Raw genomic sequence first — 21,226 nt, forward strand, 5'->3', positions numbered from 1 at the left:
TTTTCATTCACCAGGTAGCAACAGGTCCCATATTCTGCTTTTTATTTCAGCTGTAAGATTTCACTAGGTTAATCGTTTGAGCAAGACACAAACTGGCGCCCTGTTTACTTCTTACAGATTAGAGATCCCTCAGTGCTTGTCCACGCAGAACAAGATATTGATTCTCCGGCTATTTTTTCAAGTTTCTTTCAAAATCATTTAACCATATTACTGTACTACAAGTCTATTGGGACAAGACCTCTGAATAAGCAATTTTGCATCAGTATCTTGTAAATATTTTTTCAGATAAAACATTGTAATGGTGCCCTAACATTGTAATAAAGACAAAGGGTATGTCTACACTGCACTCAGAGGATTTGTAGACATACCTGAGCCAGCTGGGATCTAGCTAGCTTGAATAACAATATCAGTGGAGCTGTGGCAGCATTGACTATGTAAGCACATCCAGGACGATGGGTATGTTCTTGAATGGCTTCCCATGCTGCCGTGACTTGATCGCTTATTGCTGTTCAAGCTAACTATACCAAAGCTAGTCTGGGTATGTTTACATGCGCTGCAGTCACACCTCCGGTTACAGAGCACACATACCCTAAGATACCACTGTAAAGATGGGTAGAGAGATTAGATGAGCACTGAAAGAGTTCCCGGACTCCCTATCCCAGTGAGAGCCAATTTTAAAAATAGAATTTCTGAGCATGAAGTCTATTCTAAAAATCTTCCATCCCAATGCACTTCATTTTTTTTACATTCCCTCGATTGGTGGATACTCACCTTACAGAAAGAACTTTATTGCTAATTGACCAGTCACATTTTTACACCTAAATCCTTTGAAAGAGCTAGTCTGAAATGTTGGGGGTCACACGTTAGGAGCATCATACTGTAATTTAACAGCTCTGCTCAGACCAAAATTAGCTTTCCTGTGAACCCTCTGAATTGCTGCAGTGGCATATCTCCCATGGGTTTATCTCTCATATTGACTGACAAGCTCTTCTCCAAAATTTGGGACTTCTTGCGATTCAGCAGCCAAATGTTCCACGAGGAATGACCACGACCAACCTACTTCACAACCCTTCCACTCAACGTGTGTGTGTGAGAATTCTGTCTTAAACAGCTATTACTTTACTCTAAAACAGTCTCATTGAAGCAAATGGATTACTTATAGATAAGGCTACGATTTTTTCACAGAGGTCGCGGAAGTCATGGACCCCCAGAGCTCTTGGCCGCTGTGGGCCGGAGCTCCTGGGTGACGGGGGAGAGGGAGCGCAGGAGTGGCGGGGGCAGCTCCGGATCACTCAGCCGCCATGGGCATTGGGGTGACCCCGGAGCTCCTAGGCGGTGGGGGGACCCCTGGAGCTCCGTGCCATCATGGCTGGTGTTGGACCCCCCCCCCGAGTTCCAAGCCCCCACAGGTGGTGGGGGCCCCCGGAGCTCCGAGCAGACCCCGCAGATGCCTAGCCACTGCAGGCAGTGTGGGGACTCTGCAGTAGAGCTCCTCATTTTGTCATCGATATTTTTAGTAAAAGTCACAGACAGGTCATGGGCTTCCGTGAATTTTTCTTTATTGCCCATGATCTGTCCATTACTTTTACTAAAAATATCCATGACAAAATCTTAGCCTTACTTATAGAGTAAGGTGCAACTCCACGTGACAATGATGTCTGGGTTTGGCTTGTAGTTAACATATTGCCTATGGTAAAAAGCAATAAAGAGCAGGTTAATGTCAGTGCATAGACCTGCTCCTTTTGAGTTACCTTGTGCACATACTGATTACACTGTCATCTTAGGGTCATCATGGAGAAACTGGGAAAGGTGATGACTCCAGATTTTTGATCAACCAGTTGAGAATGGGAGCATTTGTTATGTGCAAGCATTACATTTGCATTACACTAACAGTTGCACTGGCTGCAATTGCTCAAAGTAATGAAAAACATGTAAAGTTTGGCCTGGTCAAATTAAACTCATCCAGCTGAGCAGATTACTTTAAAATAATTTGTACAGCTGTAATATTAAGTCCAATGTAATGTTTTCTATTTAAAGAGGAACTGCTGATTGGGTTCCTGGTTTTATTATTTACTATAAATTAAATGTTGCAGATGTTTATTGTGTAAAGCCTACAACTGATTTTTTAAATAATCTGTGTACAATTAAGGTAAATAAGCAATCAATTAAAACCAACCCAAAGTTATATCAAGTATTTCATTTTACAGCTCTGGCCTGAAATCATTGTTAGGCAGGCAAACTTTACATGATCCATTTTCCACAACTTAATGTTATAAAAGCTAGTAAAACTGTCCAACTAATGCTAGGTGGATCAATCATTCTGTGATCAGTTTTCTCGCAAGTAATATAGCTAATTCTTTTATGTTAAAATGTTCGCTAGAGGCTTTGCTTTTCTAGTTTGCTGCATAACTTATTTCAACAAAACATAAGGTCAGTTTCCTCACCTGAATCTTAACTCTTTGTACTCTCACAAATAATTACTAGGGAGAAAAGTAAGACATCACAGCGTTTGACATCAGGTGGGGAACAGGCAGTAGGACTGGATCAAAGATCTTTGAAAAAAATACCTATTTTAATTCTAGTTACAGCAGAACAACTTCCAACTGCAGCATCTTGCTAAATGTTCGACAGGGTGACTGTGGGTAAAAATTAAATGAAGAAGGGTTGCATAACAGAGCAGCAAGATGTCCAATCTGATGCAGGGGGTATTTGTAAGAAAAGCCAGGTAAAGCAGGGAAGATTTGCTGATGGAAAGATTTTGCTGTCAGAATGATTCATCCCAGATTCTGGAATCTATAACTTCCAGCTGCCAAGTTTCTTTACACAGCTGGCTCACAAATCAGAATGAGACAAAACAACTCCCCGCAAACAGCAATAACAAAACCCAACCCAAAGGCTGACGTTTACAAAGCTTACCAGGGGATTTAGAGACACAGTTCCCATTTAAGTTGAGGCTTGAGTATGTAAATCACCTCATCAGATTTGAAAATCACAGCCAAGTGTTACAGAGAAAAAGGACTGCTTACTGCACAATACTTTGGCTAATGAATGATTTAGAAGTGGACTGTCTCTGACATATATATTTTTGATGTTAGTAGTTTGATAAGGTTCTAATGACTATAACAAAATAAAAGATGTAATTAAATGTATTATTTTTATGACACTTCAAAAAATTCAATTGGTTCAATGCAAAAACAGGGTTGGGATTTTGGTCTTTGGAAATGGGTAGTTCCAGGAAAGATGCGAGTTATGGTGACACACAGGTAATTTATACTACGTAGGTAATTCTGTGGCTAGTAACTACTCAACCTACCCATCTGTCTGTCCTCCTAAGTAATCAATGGATGTGTAACTGGTTCATCAATCAAGGAGAAAGCCTTGTTAGATGTCTTCTTTTCACTGTGAAACCTCTTTAAAGATATGAGATTAATTATTGTGGTTACTTGGTGTATATATATATATAGATAGATAGATATTGTCCTATTCACACATGTCGTGTCAACATCTGTATTTTTAAAAATATGCTTCTCTTCTTAAGTAGGAGTAAATACATTTCAAAACTTGAAAATACCTTTATTGATGAACATGCTGTTGGGGTCACGGACCAGACTCTATTCTTAGTTGCTCTGCGTTGACATTAGTTTAACTGTACTGATTGTCAGGGAGTTATTTCAGATTTACACTAGTGTTGCTGAGATCAGAATCTGATTCCATATCCTTCAAATGAGGGCCCACAGAATGCTGCTATTTGGGAATGAAGTGCTGAAATGAGCAGAATGGTTATTTCCCCTAGGAAGCCAATAAACTTCAGTTAGGAAGTATGGATAAGATCAATGGGGTAATGTAAATCACTGGTCAGTGTGTGTTACATGTTCCCATCTGTGCCTGATCCACAAAGATGTGAGTTTGTTAAACTCGCTGTTACAGAAGCTGGTTCTTTAGCTCAAAGTGCAGAGAGAATCATTCTCTTAGCTCTGAACATCACTAGTTCGACTCTCAGAGTTGGCCAAGACTGTAGCCATGGCAGTAGGATATCTGGCTCGATAGTTCAGTAGAAGAGCTGTGTTAATAGGAAATCTGCCTATGGTGTGAGTGTGTGCAGCTCTGCTGATATCAATTGGAGTCCTATCTTTGGAATGATGGAACAATATGGATAAAGTGATTTATAGTAACTAGTCTCTGTGGAGACACGCATCCCAGTATCTATGTGTAACAGATACATTCAAGACATCTTGTTTTCCTCTTGTCTATTAGGATGTAAACTCTATATGTCTTTTAACTAGCAAATTACAAACAAATGTATAGTAGAAGTCTTTAAAGACAGTTTTCTTGTGAAATGTGATTACAGTGGTGATTCAGTAAATACTTTGTAAATAATTCTGGTGTGCTAGTTGACATTTCCTCCTTCTTTTATTGTGGAATAAAACTAAAATCAATGGAAACATAAATTTAAAATGTGGTTTAACTCTACGATAGTAATAAGGGGCCATATTATATTATTGATTTGAAGCAGACCTCTTCATTAATTTCAACAGGAAGCTCTTAAAAACTGAAGGGACCATATGGACTATTTTCTAGAAAATTCATTTGAAAAAAGTAGATGGTGTGGGCCCAATTTGCAAATGTGGGCACTCAAAGAGGACATCCAAACACTCAGACGTTTGAACACTCAGGCTGGCACTTGAGTGACTAAACTTACCACTTCAGTGCCTACGGGCTGATTTGAGAACCCAAGTACAAGATTTGAAAATCCTGGGCCAGTTCTTTGATCCACACTAAATCTTCTTTGCATTATTCCAGTGATGCAATGCACCCCTAAAGCCAGTGTAGCCAGCCATGGGATCAACACTGCACTGTAGATTTTGGCTCGGGCAGAGTCATTAAGGGCTAGAGGCATGGCTGAACCTGGTGATCCACACCTTTGGCCCCTCTGCCCCAGCTGCAGCCAAAGATTGTGGCCTATAAATTAGTATAAATCTTTCCTGACAACACTTATTGCAGGAACAGGAATTAATTCAGGGAAATCTTATGGTCTATATCATACAGGAGATCAGACAATTTGGTCACAGTGGTCTCTGGCAGCCTTTTAGTTGATGAACTACGCAACCTGCAGTTGCGGCTTTTTAATCCTCAATATTGGGGCTGTTTTGTGTCTATCAGAATCTGACAAGCAATTAAACCAGGCTATTGTAGATACCCATCTCTTGCCCAGTCTGATTAATTCAGTTATCTGTGAGAGAGCACAGTAGTATCCTTTCACATTAGCATTATTTCAGTTCTATTTGCTTTTTCAACTGGGGGAAAAATTTGCTCCTAGGTTGAAAATCTTGTTTGCCAAGTTTTGGCCTAAAACCTAAGCTTAAACCTGAAACAAGGGATTGTAATAAAAATGCTGACCCAACCTTCACTGTAGACCAGTGGTCCCCAAACTGGAAGATGTGGAGCAATGTTCGGGCGGGGCCCAGGCCAGCCCCCCATGGGGGGCAGGAAGGCAGCGCCTCCCAGCTCTGCTCCAGCCCTAGCTAACTCTCCCCCCAGCTGCAGCTCTGCTCCATCCCCAGCCCAGCTGTGGCCCCAGCTGCAGGTCCACTCTGCCCCCTGCTCTGCACCCAGGCCAGCTCTACCCTCATTCCCTCTCTGCCTCTAGCCCTAGCTCCTGCCTCATCCCCAGTTCTGCCCCCAGCTCTGCTGCTGAGCCAACTGTGCAGTAATGGGGGGGGGGGGCATGGACAGATTCCATTATTGGTGGTGGGGGCGTGACAGGAAAAATTTTGGCCCCACTGTTCTAGACACTAATCTACACAGGAAAATTGCATTGTGTTAGACAATGACCTTGAGGACTCATGTTAACTGGCACAATGTTAAACATAACTGAGCACTCAACGGAGATAGACGATTGTCTTTAACATTTCGTTAGTTAAAGTTGTGTTCTAACATGATGTAGTTTCCAGTGGAGGGGAATGAAAAGGGCAGTGCTGCAATACAGGCACCTAGGATTAATTGTGAATTTTCAAAACTTTCTTCAACAAATGCTTCAAGACACCGTTTTTTCCTCATTACGGATCTACCGCAGTACATGAGGTGCAAGGCTTCTATTATTTATTATTTGTAATGCCACAGCACCTAGGAGCTCTAGTTGTGGACCTAGTCCCCTTTACAGCAAGTGCTGTACAAACACAGAATAAAAAAAGAGTCCCTGCCCCAAAGAACTTTCAGTCTAAGGGGCAAGCTTTCATTATTCTAACAGAGCCCTTAACTGATCTGCTTAGAAAGAACTGCAGGTCAAGCCTATGGGAATATAATACGGTTAGCTAGAGACACTGATGCAGGTAGAGTTTCAAATCTGAACGGTATGGTACATCGATATCTAGTTCAAGATCGGCATATCAGGGGTATTTTCAGGTACTCTTAAAAATTGTTTAAAAAAACTGCTTGTTCTTCATATAATGAAAATTGCCAAACTCAGATCTGCAGATGGCTAGCTCACCATTTGCTCAAGCTTTCTTCTGTCGGAGGGTAGCAGGTGTTGATATTTTATTCCTATGATTCCTAGCACTGTAAACAAAGATCATTAAATGTTTGAGAGGAAAGTATTTGCACTGATATCAAGAGCTTGCTTTTTGGTTTCCATACAAAATTAATGCTCGCAGCTAAGCTTACGTCCTTCCTAAACTACATCAGATAACAATACAGCATTTGTATTGATCTAATCTGAATGGAAAACATGAGTCACAATAGACAAATGTCTCTATTTCCAATTATTGTAAAGGTGGTAAACAGATTTGTTAGGCTACAGTTTAAATAAGACGAATATAACTACATTTACTTTCTGCTGTATAAACATACATTTTACTTGTAGTGTTTGTAAACTGTATGCAGCAAAATTCTTATTTATAAATGGGTACATCTGAAATAACATGGAAGAAAATCCATATAAACAAATGCTTTATTAGCTGGCCAACGTTTACAAATATGCATAATTTCTTAAGACACTTACTTGCCATGTAACAGAGATAAAAGGACCTTTTCATGGCAAAAAGATGGATAGATTAGCTTGACTAAAACATGCAACTGCTTAAATTCTGGATTTTTTTTGTACTTTATGTACTGGAAATATATTCGGTATGGAGACTGCTACAATTAAATTATTAGGAAGAGTAGGCCCCGATGAGATCTATGATGGAGCTAGACCGGTGGTTCCCAAACTTGTTCCGCTGCTTGTGCAGGGAAAGCCCCTGGCGGGCCGGGCCGGTTTGTTTACGTGCCGCGTCCGCGGGTTCGGCCAATCGCGGCTCCCGCTGGCCGCGGTTCGCCGCTCCAGGCCAATGGGAGCTGCTGGAAGCGACGTGGGCCACGGGACGTACTGGCTGCCGCTTCCTGCAGCCTGCATTGGCCTGGAGCAGCGAACAGCAGCCACTGGGAGCCGCGATTGGCTGAACCTACGGACGCGGCGGGTAAACAAACCAGCCCAGCCCGCCAGAGGCTTTCCCTGCACAAGCGGCGGAACAAGTCTGGGAACCACTGAGCTAGACAATATGAATAGTAACATGAGACAGAGAGACATATCATTATGTGAAGCTTGAATGTAGAACACACACTAAACTAGAACTGTAGTAGGGTGACTAAGTAACAAGGAAAAGTTTGTATTTTTTTCACAGAATTTTCAAATATTGTCCAATATAATTGTTACAGTATACACTGTACTGTTGGCTCTATGATCGTATGCTATAAAGCAGTGGTGGGCAACCTGCAGCCCATCAGGTTAATCTGATTGTAGGCCACGAGACATTTTGCTGACTTCACTGTCTGCTGGCACGGCCCCCCACAGCTCCTACTGGCCACCCGGGGTCTTCCCGGCCACTGGGAGCTGTGGGGGGCCGTACCAGCAGATGGTCAATGTCAGAAAATTGTCTCATGGCCCAAAATCAGATTACCCTGATGGGCTGCAGGTTATCCACCACTGCTATAAAGGGAAAGAAGTAAGGCTACATTGTAAAGACAAAATGAAATTTGTAAATATTCAAGGTACAATCATTTAGAGGAAGTCTACTTTTCTTTTCTTTTCTTTTCTTTTTAAAAGGGTTGGTGGTAGTTTGGGCCTGTTCCAACACCTATTGAAATCAAAGGGACTCATTACATTGACTTCAGTGGGCCTTGGTTCGGGCCCTAACTGAGACAAATAGATACATACAATAAGGAAAAAACAAGGCAAGATGTTATGAAGGAAAGTGAGCCATCCCCATGCAATAGACATGGGCAGAGTCTGACAATGGGAAACCAAGGAAGGGATATGAAATGACACAATAGTCCATTAAGTGAGACATGATATATGTTTTTAATCCAGAAAAGGGAAGAAAGATGATAAAATAAGGAGAAAAAAAAAGGGAGGCCAAGACACAAATCCAGATGGAAAGTCCCTTGAACCAAGTGAGTGGAAATGACGTGTTAAACTGACATCTCAGTCATGTGGCTTTCATTAATTTTTATTCCCAAGAAATAAAGAGTAAAGGAAATAGAAGTTAGTAAAAGGAAAAGATGACAGTATGCTATTATAGGCTGGGAACATAACCAAATGTTGTGGAGCAGAAGCTGAACTGTAGTATAGCGCATTGGGCATCAGATGATGCTTCTAGAAAATAGACTAAGCAAGGCAGGGAATGTGAACTTGAATTGGTATAATATGATGATTTGTGAAGATATTTATGATGCCTATTAAAAAGGCGGCAGGACTTGGGTAGCACAAGAGAGAGAAGGAAATAACAATGTCCACCCTGTCTCAGTATGGCCTTGGTAGGTCCCAAATGGTTCCAAATCTACTGTCCACTGAAGCTTTGGCTTGCTTCAGTGGTGGATGGACAGAAGATGGGGCAAAATGGATGGGTTTGACACAAAACAAAGAGAAAAAGAAGGAGTCTGATACAAAGGAGGGGAAATCGGGGAAGATGTTGGTAGCTTTAATAATTTGTAAAGAATTTGCAACATGTAGGACAGAGCTTCCATCATGATTAACACATTTAAAATCACCTTCACCCAACAAGGACACTCCACCAGAAAAGTATATTGCATTAAGGAACAAGCCACCCAAATCTCCAAGAAAACCTGCTTCAATACAGATTCCCCCCACCAACTGTACACTCCTTGTTGTCATCTACCACTCAACACTGGAACCCAAATTGGCTATCATCAAACAATTACAACTGAGACCACTTAAAATGAAGTGGGCCCTTAACACCTCTGCAGTCATGGGATTAAAAAAAGGAGGGTTAGTGGATTACAAATTACATAAACCCAGTGTATTAAATCTAGCAGAGTTATGAATATAAGTTCCCAGCCTCATCTTTCGAAGATGATGTTCAGGTTTCCTTTGAGTTTGAGGATTGAGAGGTCAGATATGGAGTGATCATTCTGTGAAAAGTGTTCATCCACAGGTGATATGGTATTTTTGTCTTTTATCATTTTTCTGTGTGAGTTCATCCAAGAGTGTCTCGTTTCACCCACAGAGTTGTTGTTGGGCCATCTGATACACTAGATGGAGGTACACAACGTGTTGTGTAGTGCCCATGGATCTTGAAAGGTGTGTTGTGGGGGGTATTGATCATTATAGCAGTGGAGATATGTCTGCAGGTTTTGCATCTGTTTTTTCTGACAGGTTCTGGTGTTGAATTGAGTTGATGTGTCCTGGTCTGTGAGGAGCTTGCTTCTGATTATAAGCTTGGCAAGGCTGGGGGATTGTTTGAAGGCCAGAAAAGGGGGTTCTGGAAAGATTTCTGTCAGAATGTGGTCTCCATCAAATATCATGCAACATGTGTTAACCAGTTATAATCTGTTCCACCTTGTATTTAGCTGTGATACTCTGTTTACCTTTTCCAGATCTGAAGAAGAGCTCTGTGCAGTTCAAAAACGTCTCTCTTCCACCAACAGAAGTTGGTCCAACAAAAGCTATTATCTCACCCACCTTGTCTCTCTCATCACTGAGATACACATACATGGACAGATCCTCACCTGGTGAAAACTGGTGTAACTCCAATGAAGTCAATATAGCTACTCTAATTTTCACCAGCTGAGGATCTGGGCCATAATTCTTACAGAAGTTGTCAATGAGAGGTGCACTCCGTATCAAGACGGTAGAAGATGGCTCTAATTTGTTGTAAAACAACTTTTGAGAGGGAAGAATTTTTAGTATAATATACAATATTATTATTGATTAATTTGCCAATAGCCATTGTGTAAGAATTTAAATTATTAGATAAATGTAACCGTGTAAAAACCCTCTGGGTGTTTAGCTTTTCTGGCCAAGGAGAGAGGGATAACTGGCAGCCACTTAGGTAATGTTGGGAACTTTTATCAGGGTCTTGAGGGTACATTACAGTGCGTCACCCATTTTGGTAAGAGGAATTTGCACTATGCATAGATGTGGCCATTAGTGTTAGTGAATTACAAAAATATTGAGAAGCAGAGCATGTTTCTGAGCATAAATGTTTCTTGATTAGTATTTTAATACTTCTTTTATATCTAGTATTTATTAGTTGCAAAGTTAGTTTTTGGCTATAGACTAAACAAAACATCAAAAGACAAGTGAAAAATACTATATTGTTTCAGCTACAGTAAAATCTGTAATGTATGGAAAGAAAATGGTTATTTTCCCAGCTGTCTGTCAGATTGGGTTGCTTTTACATTAGTTTAGTGTCATGAATAGTAAACATTTGTCTACATTATATGGCTTGTTGGTTATTCTATAATTCACAAATGTCACAGAGGAAAACTTTTTTGCTTAAGAATGAGTAAGAAGCTTTTCTTTGTAGAAAACCATGCAAATCCTTGGGAAACGCACTACAGAAATGCTAGTTTTTTTTAGCCTAGCGATGTCTGTATCTCATTTAAAACACTCTTTATGGTCTGATACACTTCTTTAGCAAGTTCTTAAGAAGCCTGCATTTTAAGAAAAAGCAGCACAACTTTAGATGTTATAGAAAGTGGAACAGCAAAAAAGCCTATTTCTAAACCTCCTTCTCCTCAGGCATTGGAGAAAGAAGGTTCAAAATATAGGTTAATTCTTCTTGCAGCTCAGTCTAATCCTCCTTTTATTTCACTCGTATGGACAGACTTTCTCTTTTTAAAAAAGAAGAATCATATTGTTTCATAATAGACTGTTTCCATGTGCGTGCATTTCCCTTTTTCCCTGTGAGCCACTCATAACAAAAAAGTTAAGACTAAAGGAAAATTCTTTACTTAAGACAGAATCCATTTGTTCTCTAAAATATTTAGCTTCCAAAAGGAAAATCTTGGGGGTAAGTTTAACTCTGTTGATATTTCAGTGTGTTAATTAGTAACAATACAGCATAAGTACTGTCATAGCATATCGGACATACACTTTTTGGTGGTATTCTCAGGCTCAGGATTGGTGTCACACTGCTCAAATGGGAGTTTTACCATTGACTTCAATGCTGAGTGCTTTTCAAACTATTGATCCTCAGACCTTTTGTTTTTGTGTAGCACGTTTATCATCTGAAATGGGAGAAGAAAATAACTGCTTATTCTATCAACCTTAAAAAATATCTGCTTAAAAAGTTAATAACTGACTGGTCCATATAAAACATAGATATAAGTTTACAGGCCCTTCTCTTTAATGAATCTTTCTATCATTTTACTGAGCATGACCTCGAGGAAGCCAATCAATTATATTTATGTGTGAGATACAAATGGCAGCCATAAATTAGCATGAATTGCTCACTAACAGAATTTAGCAATGGCAATTAACCCAATTTCTTTAACTCCCCAGAAGAGCTGCCCATGTGTGCTGCAGATGATAGGCACTGTAAAGTCATCTTTCTCAGCATGCGTTTCTAATGATGTTATGTTGTAATGCACTGCTCCATCCCAACTACACAGTGCAAGAGGCAAGAATTGTGTGCAAGGTGCTTTTTCTGAAGGGGATTTTATAAATGACTTTACTAGGTATAGTTAGAAGACCAGAGCTTTAATACAGGAGTAGCTTTAAAACACAGGGTCCTGTAACAAAGGATCATTACAAAGGGAGGTGTCTGAGTCAGTGGTGTGTCTCTTCCCTGAGCCATCTCTTCTTTTTGTCCTGCTGGCACAACTTTATTGCAATAATAGTAAGTAACATTAGAAGTTTTAGCAGTTAAAGTCAGGGTGTAAGGTTGCACTGATTTAGCAAAACAGCTAGATAAATCCAGGGGCAATCTAAATCAATGTAAGAGCATCCACACACACAGTCGCATTGGTCTGGAAAACTTGTTTAACCTTTAGCTACACCAGTGCAAGTTTGTGTGTAGACCAGTTCTTATTACAATAATAATTTCTATTTCAGTAGCACCTGGAACCCCCAACTGAGACTGGCCTGCCATTGTGCTAGGTGCAGTGCAAAACAACGGGGTAGAGAGTCCGTGCCCTGAACAACTTACAGTCCAATAGACCAAGGTAGTCCTCTAGAGATTAGGAATCAAGGCATAGAGATGAAGCAACTTGCCCAAAGTTACACAGGGGGTCTGGTGAAGCTGACAATTGAACTCGGGAGACACAGTGTAGTGCTTTGAGCATACGACCATGCTTCCCCTCTACCCATTCTAATGCACCACATTCTCCTTCCTCAGCTGTCACTCTCCCTTTCTCCATCTCCTCAATCCCCCTTGGCTGTCCCATCTGTTGCTCTCCTCTTCCCCTTCTCACTCCTCTGCCTTTCTTCCCCATTGTACTACTGATCCATGGCCATAGGACGGGTTTCAATGAGGCAGGGAAGGGCTGGAGCAGCTATGGACAACTATTGAGAAATCTACATCTGAGAGGGAAAGTTGTCATCAGATGAATGGAAAAATGTTCTTGGCTATGGCTGCAACCTGGGAATGCAGGAGCTGCTACGGCTCCAACACGACACCTAGACGTTCCTCTTACAAGTGGGCCTACTCCTTCAACAGAAGACATCTATATAGGGTTGCCAACTTTCTACTTGCACAAATCCGACCACCCTTGCCCCGCTCCTTCTCCAAGGCCCCACCCCCACTCACTCCACCCCCCCTCCCTCTGTCACTTGCTCTCCCCACCCTCACTCACTCGCTCATTTTCACCAGGCTGGGATGTGGGAGGGGGTGAGGGCTGCGGGCTCTGGGGTGGGGCCAGAAATGAGTTCAGAGTCTGGGAGGGGGCTCCAGGCTGAGGCAGTGGGTTGGGATGCGAGAGGGGGTGAGGGCTCCGGCTCGGGGTGTGGGCTCTGGAGTGGGACTAGGGATGAGGGGTTTGGGGTGTAGGAGGGGGCTCCAGGCTGGGGCTGAGGGGTTCGGAGTATGGAAGAGGACTCCAGGCTGAGACAGGGATTTGGGGTGTGGAAGGGGGCTCTGGCTGGGGATGTGGCTTCTGGGGTGGGGCCAGAAATGATGGGTTCAAGGTGCGGGAGGGGACTCCAGGCTGGTAGTTGGTGTGCGGGGGGCGGGGTGAGGGCTCCCGGCTGGGAGTGTGGGCTCTGCTGTGGGGCCGGGGATGAGGGATTTGGCATGCAGGAGGGGGCTCCGTGCTGGGGCTGAGGAGTTCAGAGTGCAGGATGGGGCTCTGGGCTGGGGGAAGGGGTTGGGGTGTGTGAGGGCTCTGGCTGTGGGTGCAGACTCTGGTATGGGACATGGGGTGTAGGAAGGTGCTCCAGGCTAGGACCGAGGGGTTTGGAAGGCGGGAGGGGGTTCAGAGCTGGGGCGGGAGGTTGGGGTATGGGGTGGGGGGCGGTGAGGGCTCCGGCTGGGGGTGCAGGCTCTGGGGTGGGGCTGGGGATGAGGGGTTTGGGGTGCAGGAGGATCCCTTTTCAACCGGGTGTTCCGGTCGAAAATTGGACACCTAGTCACCCTATGTCTATAGGGTGGACACTTCGGACTCTCGTATAGTTTGCTGCTTTCAGGTTAATAACAACAACAAACCAATGGTCTTAGAATGTACTGAGGCTATGATTCCAAATAGGACACCTGCTACTGCCTCATTCAGTCCTTTCACTCCATGCTGCACTTATTATTTTTCAGCATTTCATGACAAAGGGGGTGATGTTAATTACTATGTTAATTAGGAAAAGTAACTTCATTTTGGTGAACTGTAACTTGCAGTGTGGGGAAGGGAAATACCCCTTTCTCTCCCCCACCTTTTCTTAGGGCTTGCAATTTATGACAATCATATGGGCACAGCTACCGCCCACTACAAAGAGCAAGGGCTACTGGATTGTGTGGCAGTAAATTTGTCAAACTCAGAACGGCTTGCTGACTGGCATCAAAATCAATGCAGTGAGCATCTGATGTATGGGCATTCAGTTCTTCTGAGATAACATTGTATGACACGTAGGATCTAATTCACCACTGGTATGAGTGGGCACAAGTCCATCAAAGTCAACAAGTCAAAGGCCAAATTCTGTTTGTGGTCTGATCCTGCCATTATCACTCGTGCTATGCAGCACCTGACCTCTCTAGTATTCCCAGTCAGACCACTTGAGAAGTAAGGTACTACTCAACACAGGTAAGTTTTCACCCCAGTGAAAATCCAGAGAAATTCCAATGAAACCAGTTTGAGAACAGTATTGGAGTTTTAAGCAAATGGAGAATTTGGACCCTGGTCCCTCAAACATTCCACTAGAGAATCAGCATTTCTCTGAGACTGGTGAGAAAACATTGGTCTAATAGTTTTTTGTTGACCAAATAACAGATGACTTCTTGTTGTTTAGCTCAACAAATATTGCATCAGCATGGAGGCTCGGATTCCAGTAATAGTGTTTACAGTACGCTGTAGTGCCATTTAACGGACCCATATATTTTCCAGTCCCCCTTTCCCTTTCACAGTCCTCGACTGGCTAACCAGTTCAGAGAGTCTGAATGGGGACCCTCTTATTTGCATTTCCCCAACTAGCCTTCTATTGAATCAATCCCAGGATATACCAACGTTCTCTTGTGCTACTGAAAGCAAACCAGGACCTTTCATTTCATTATTAATGAACACAACAAAACACAATGATTAAACCTGCACTTTTTCATTGTTCCATAGGTTTCCTTTGTGCCTGCCCATGTCTGACATGTGACAGTAAAGCGCTGAGTGATTGTCCCTCGTGCCTCATCCCTTGCAACTCCTCGCCACCTGCTTGGCAGCATTAAACAGATGTATAAGTGTAAAGCCCTGCAAAACCCATCATATTTCAATCACTGATCATTTTAAAAAAAAACAAACCCGACTGTCCAAACAAAGCTGTGCCGGGTCAGCATTTTTTGTTGTTTGAAGTAAAGGGGAACAGCACGAAGAGTAAGCGAGGAACAATAAGATATTTCAGCTGCACAGTAGGTCATGGTATCCATTTGTGTCACAAGTGACCATACGGCATTTTGTTTATTTCATATTGCTTTGTGTTTATGTTGCTTTAACAACCAAAATATTCCTCCAGCATGGAATAAAGAGTATTTTCCTCAGAGATTCTAACAGAGGCACTGCATTATTCATCGTCAAGTGAAGAGGAAAATTTCAATTGCCAGTTTCTGGTAAATGTCTAATTAAGAAAGGGGACTTCTGAGCCACAGACAGGCGCCACAATCATTAAAGGGCAGTTTTCTGAAGATTACGGGTCTACAGTCTGTCAAGCGGAGTTTTTCTTTTTTTTCCCCTTTCTTTCTTTCCTACAGCTGAACTAATTCAGCAGTAGAAAACTGCCTAGAACAAAGCCCTTGGAATTAACATCTTGTTTAAGCAAACACACGCCTACTTTGAAGTAAGTGTGATCAGTTCACCATTGTTATTGAGGTCAAGTTTATATTCTGTCACTTAACTACCATTAACTTCAATGCTACTCTTAGTTCTGAATCTCAGTTGAAATCTGTATGGACAGTGTCTGCTCAGGATAATTTTTTGATCAGGGAACATATCTCAAGTAGGTCAGTTTAATATGGTTTACATCAATTTGAAGCTAAACTTTGAAAACTACTGAAATCTAGCCTAATTGCCTATTGTCTGCCTAATTAAATGCTAGGGTACACTCAGAATACAATTAGAGGCAGTTTTCTGTGTTCCCCTAATCAACCTTTTACATTATTTTTTTAAAGTTTTGATGTTTATATACTTATTTTACCAATTCACCTTTGGGCCCCAATTTAGGGAAGCATCACTATTCAGAAAGTGTAAGCATGGGTTTGACTTTAAGCTTGAAGTCAAATTGACTTAAGCACAGGCTTAAGTGTTTACCTGAATCAGGGTCTTTCTTTATGGCTCATTAGTTAAACTTGCCTCATTGTAGCAACTACAAGTATATGAGAATATGTGGGATTCTAATAGAAAAAAGACATTTGTCTGAATAATTTATTCCTTTATAACTACTTTGCATAACTGTTTTGTATTTTAAGCATGGAGAAAGAAGTGACTCTTCACTGCTGCTGTAAATTTGTTGTTGTAAGTTGCCAATAAAATAGAGCAATAGTGAGTTCCTGATCACTATGATTTTCTCATTGTCACAGGAATTTGTACATTGACCTTAGTGTTCATATAGCACTGGTCACTTAGCAGCGAATTCTAGTTTAAAGCACAAATCCAATTCGAATACTATGGTTTTTACTTCTATCAGTGGCGTGTGAGGCCAAGAACGGAGCTTTCTGTTTGTTTTATTCAGACACAAAAAGGTCATTATGTCAATTATTTATTTATATGGGAACTTCAGTGCTTGTGAAAGATGCCAGCTCCACATCCATGGTAGCGGAAAATCTTTTGACTCCAGATCAAATACAATAAGGCAGTGGCAATGCAAGCTTGCACCCTACCAATGTATCTCAGCTCTGCTCCAGAGGGACATCCCAGATTGGTGAGACGAAGAGTACAGTCTCTAGGCTCATTCAAGCCTGGATCTCTCAGCTGGGAATGTCAACTGTGATGGGTGCCTTGTGTGATATGGACACCTGTCCCTTTCAGGCATTGGAGTGAGCTCCACCAATGCATTCCACATGGAACAAACAACTTATCACACAGAATCATAGTGGGAACAGCTAATCATGTGGGAAGAGCTTTCAGCCACTGCCACCGGATTTAAACTTGTGACTTAGAGCTGAAAGAGTGGGTATTCCTATATCTGAAACATTTACCCCTATTCACGAAAGAACTTCAGCAAGTGCTTTAGTCCCATTGAAGTTAATAGGACTTAAGCATGTGCTTAAAAGTTATGCATGCACTTAAGTGCTTTCTTCAGCTGGGGGCTTAGTCTTTTAATGTCAGGTTAGAAATATAAAAAGATCCACCTCAGACAACGTACTTCTATAATGTTTCTTCAGCAGTATTTGCTTCGGGTTTTATCTTACTATTAGCTTCAATGGGAGCTGAAGGTGTTGAGTGAGAAAAATGGTCTAAAAAAGAGCTTTCTGATTATACCCCATGGCACAAAGCTACTCCTCTCCCCCACCACCCCATGATAGTACTGAAAAACATCATTCGGCCAGGAAGACAAAATCAAATAGAAGATAATTCTTTATCTTAGGTGCTGCAGATGATAATTAAACCATTGCAGGTGTAGAAGTACTTTGGAAGTGCCAGGACTTATGTATATAGTGGACTGAGCACAGTTTGCTCTTATGGGTATTAGAGGACTAGAACGAATCAGGTACTGGTTGCTTACTACAAGCTTAGCTGCCTCCAGCGACAACTGCCATTCTAGATCATTGAGATTTTAAGTTGCCACAGTCCACTTTAAATTCATAACCCAAAGCATTGATATGCACAACATCTACAATGCACTTTAATCACTAGGTGTCTTAATTTGTTTTTTATTATGTGATTAAAGGTACAATAAGGTATGTGTTCAACAAGAGGGAAGACCATTGTTCTGCATCATTAAGCTCACAGCGGCCCAAAAAGAAATTGTAGGCAATGTGCCAAAGCCCTTAATGAAGAGGATCTCTTTGAATTATCTGTGGATAAGGAAGGGATAAAGCCTGAGCCCTGGTATATTTGATCCTCTTTGTTTTCCCCGTTATGAGGACTTACAAAGCCAGACGTATTGGACCTTCTGGAATTGTAATTTATTGAAGCATTAATTTCCCAGCCATATTAAAGCTCTTGGTCTCATAGAGAAAGTGCAGTTATGTACTATTATTAATTCTGCTAGTGTTTTCTGAATTCCTGCATGCCACAGTGCTGAAATTTTAAAAAATAAGGTTAAGAGGATTTATTTATACTAATACTTAGTATTTCATAAAACTGAATTATGCAAACTTTATCAGACAGGCTTTTTTTAAAAAAAATGTTTCCTTTAGTTTCAATGTAAGTAGCAAAAGTATAGCTTCATTATACTAGACTTACATGAATGTTATAAAGTAAAAAGCTATGGCAAGAGCCATATTATTAATAAGCGTTTACATTTTATTTGAAATTAAAGTGATTCTGCATGGCTCACTAGCTGCTAAATCTGGCTGATTGATTATCAGAGATAAGTAAAAGGGTGCGTTTTAGTAACCAATATCTTGCTAAATACATTTCCTAAATATAAAGTTAACCTCACTGTCCTAGAACATGTAGGAAATGTGCTTTTGTCAAGGTATAACAGAAAATAACGTGCATAAAAAAACCTGATTGTCTTGTCTTAAATAAAAAACATAGTAGCACAGTCTTTTGGTCTCTAAACTAATTATGCACAAAAACGTGTATAAACACATGATTACTGCTTCCTTATATAAATAAAATAGAAGTCTAGTACATTAAAGGACGTAATTCTGCAGAATGCTGAACAGCCTATAGAAGTTGACGGCATTCAGGTCCCGGTTGGGCAAAGCATTTAAGCATATGCTTAAAGCTGAGCATGGCTGCAATGGGACATGTTTAAATGCCTTGCTGAAACAGGGCCTCCGTACCTAGCAGGCTCGTGCCCTAATTTAGCACTTGGGCTCCAGATCCTGCAAACACCTCAACTCATGCTTAACATTAGGCATGCAAGTAGTCTGACTGACATCAACCGGGACTGCTCCCTGTGACTAAACTTAAGCATATGCTTTAAGTGATTGCAAAAAGGGGACCTGTATCTGGTAAATGATGTCAGTATGTTGCAAAGACTGTCTCTTCCTGATATCTAACAATATTTTGCAAGCTGCATAAACAGTTAAAAATATTCATAATTTGCTGCAGTCTCAGTTTGTTCTGCTTGTTGCACTTCTGACTATGCAACGCATTGATAGTCATCAAATCCAGACTGCGTGAAAACTTGGCGACACTGTGGGCTAACTATTAGGACAGACACCGCCTGATATTAACAGAAGGGTTCACACAAACAATATCAGCATCAAGCCTGCTGTCGTAGGCACCATCAGAAGCTAGTTCTCAATGGGGAATGATGTTCAAGAAATCTTGTTATCTTGCCTGAAAATTCTTCCCATTGTGACATGCATAGCAGCAGCTTAATAAGGGGGAGTGAGCTGGGATAAATAAAAATGACAGTAACCATAGTCTTCTGTTTGTTTTAACAAAGTGTTTTTTCCACCAAGCAACATTGCCCTTATCGGGGATACACAGAATTAGATAAAAACTGTGTTTAAAACTGAGTCACTTCCCTGCTTGCAGAGCATACAGGACACAGTTTATTCCCAGTGTTGTGAAGGACATCAATATGTCTTGTGATCAAATCTAGGTAGCACCATAACAAAGGCCACATGATTTTGCTCTGTACCGCTTTTGTAATGATACTCAACACCCTCTGCTGATGAGTGTAGAAAACTACATCTTATATGTCAACTGATTCTATACTGTTTGTGGTCGTTTGTGATTGTTGCATGTTCTTAAAAGGCGTTATTAACTGAAAATTCCTATTATTAAAATGTCCAAGTACTTAAGTATTTGATGCAATTTTGGCATAGTATCAAAAAGTCACATTTTTCAGATGTTAAAACAATTACAAGGTATTTTCATATTTTTGTTTTTGAGGTTGAAAATAAGTAAATATCCACTACAGTACCCTTCCAACATTTTACATAATGCAAACCTGCACTTCCAACCCAAAGAACATTTTAGTTGGGCAGTCAAAGTAGCATGTTTCAGACATATATACAATTCAGACAAAACTCTGAGTAGGGAAATTAGAAGTTGCACTTATTTTAAAATAGGGGTGAGTACAACATTAATGGTCTTAACCTCATCTGAAATTTGATACGAAAAATAATTTTGAAAGAAATTTAGAGCCATACTTCTGGTTTTCTGCCAGCTGATACATTTCCACACACAGGGGAGCAGAAACCGCAAGAGTTAAACATAAACTTGATTTAAAGTACTGGTATGAACAGTTACTTTAAAAGCTGAAGTCAGAAGTAAATACATATGTTCCACAGAAAATAAGTATCTTGTAACTATTTGTAAAAAGAGACAAAACCTTTCTAAGCATCAATCATCGCAGATGTCTTTCTTAACTTGTTCAAAGAGTGCATGACCAAGCTATGACCCTTCTTGAGACATTTTACTTAGCATATGCTGGAGAAAATGACTCTGGACACTGGTTTGTGACACAAAGATTTAAAGCAAGTTTGATAGTGTACCCACCTGAATTTAAATATTTGATCTTCCACAAGCACAGTTGGGAAGGCATATCACAAAAACGGAGTCAAAATTACACAGGCATCAAAAAAGGTGACAAACCCTTTAATTTCCAATAGTGCAAGCCAGACTCTCGCCATTCCTTTCTTCCTACAATAACAACAACAATTGTTGCTAGGCTAGATGAGAACATTTGGTCTTAGAAATGAAATCCAGTGACATTACCTGACAAACTTCATACAGTAATTTGTACTGCTCTTCTTGCTTCTGTAGAGTGCACAAACTGCATCCCATATTTAATTAAGTGTCAGAGAAAGTCTTCCTTATGCACCAGCACAGCCACAGAAATATTTGTTATCAAGCATGCACACAGATATCCTAGGTGAGTCAGCTGGACTGAAACAATTCACATTGGTATTACACTGACTGTTGGAAAGCAACTATGCCTGTTTCTTTCGTGCTTTCCCTCCTTCACTCACAGTACACAACACTCCCTCTACTGCTTTAGTCAAGCTGCTGTACTGTGGTCCAATGCACACGCTATATACTGCTACTCATGCATATTAATCAGTTCTCATTGACTATTCATAACAGACAGTGATACAGAAGCTATAATTGCCGGCTATGACAGCTGAAATTTCTCTAATTAACAAGCAAGTGCTTCAGTAGCAGGGCATAATAAAAGACACTAACAATTTTGTAAACCATT

The 21,226-nt window shown here is 41.0% G+C and overlaps 1 protein-coding gene and 1 long non-coding RNA gene across 3 annotated transcripts in view; one reads left to right on the plus strand and one right to left on the minus strand.

Annotated features, from left to right (window-relative positions):
* Nucleotides 1–21,226, plus strand: part of LOC122466605 — a 164,234-nt gene that overhangs the window by 109,499 nt on the left and 33,509 nt on the right. The gene's annotated exons all lie outside the window — the stretch shown is intronic.
* The window catches only part of PDZRN3 (PDZ domain containing ring finger 3), a 198,240-nt gene that overhangs the window by 26,909 nt on the left and 150,105 nt on the right, over nt 1–21,226 (minus strand). The window contains exon 1 of one of the 2 annotated variants that reach the window (XM_007067175.4): nt 20,743–21,030. The exons of the other annotated variant lie outside the window; for it this stretch is intronic. Within the exon in view, the coding sequence (XP_007067237.1) occupies nt 20,743–20,811 (69 nt within the window). The 5' untranslated portion in view covers nt 20,812–21,030. Of the gene's footprint in view, nt 1–20,742; nt 21,031–21,226 lie in introns of those variants that run through there. 2 annotated transcript variants of the gene reach the window in all.

This window comes from Chelonia mydas, chromosome 7, assembly GCF_015237465.2.
Source record: "Chelonia mydas isolate rCheMyd1 chromosome 7, rCheMyd1.pri.v2, whole genome shotgun sequence".
Lineage (NCBI taxonomy): Eukaryota > Metazoa > Chordata > Testudines > Cheloniidae > Chelonia > Chelonia mydas.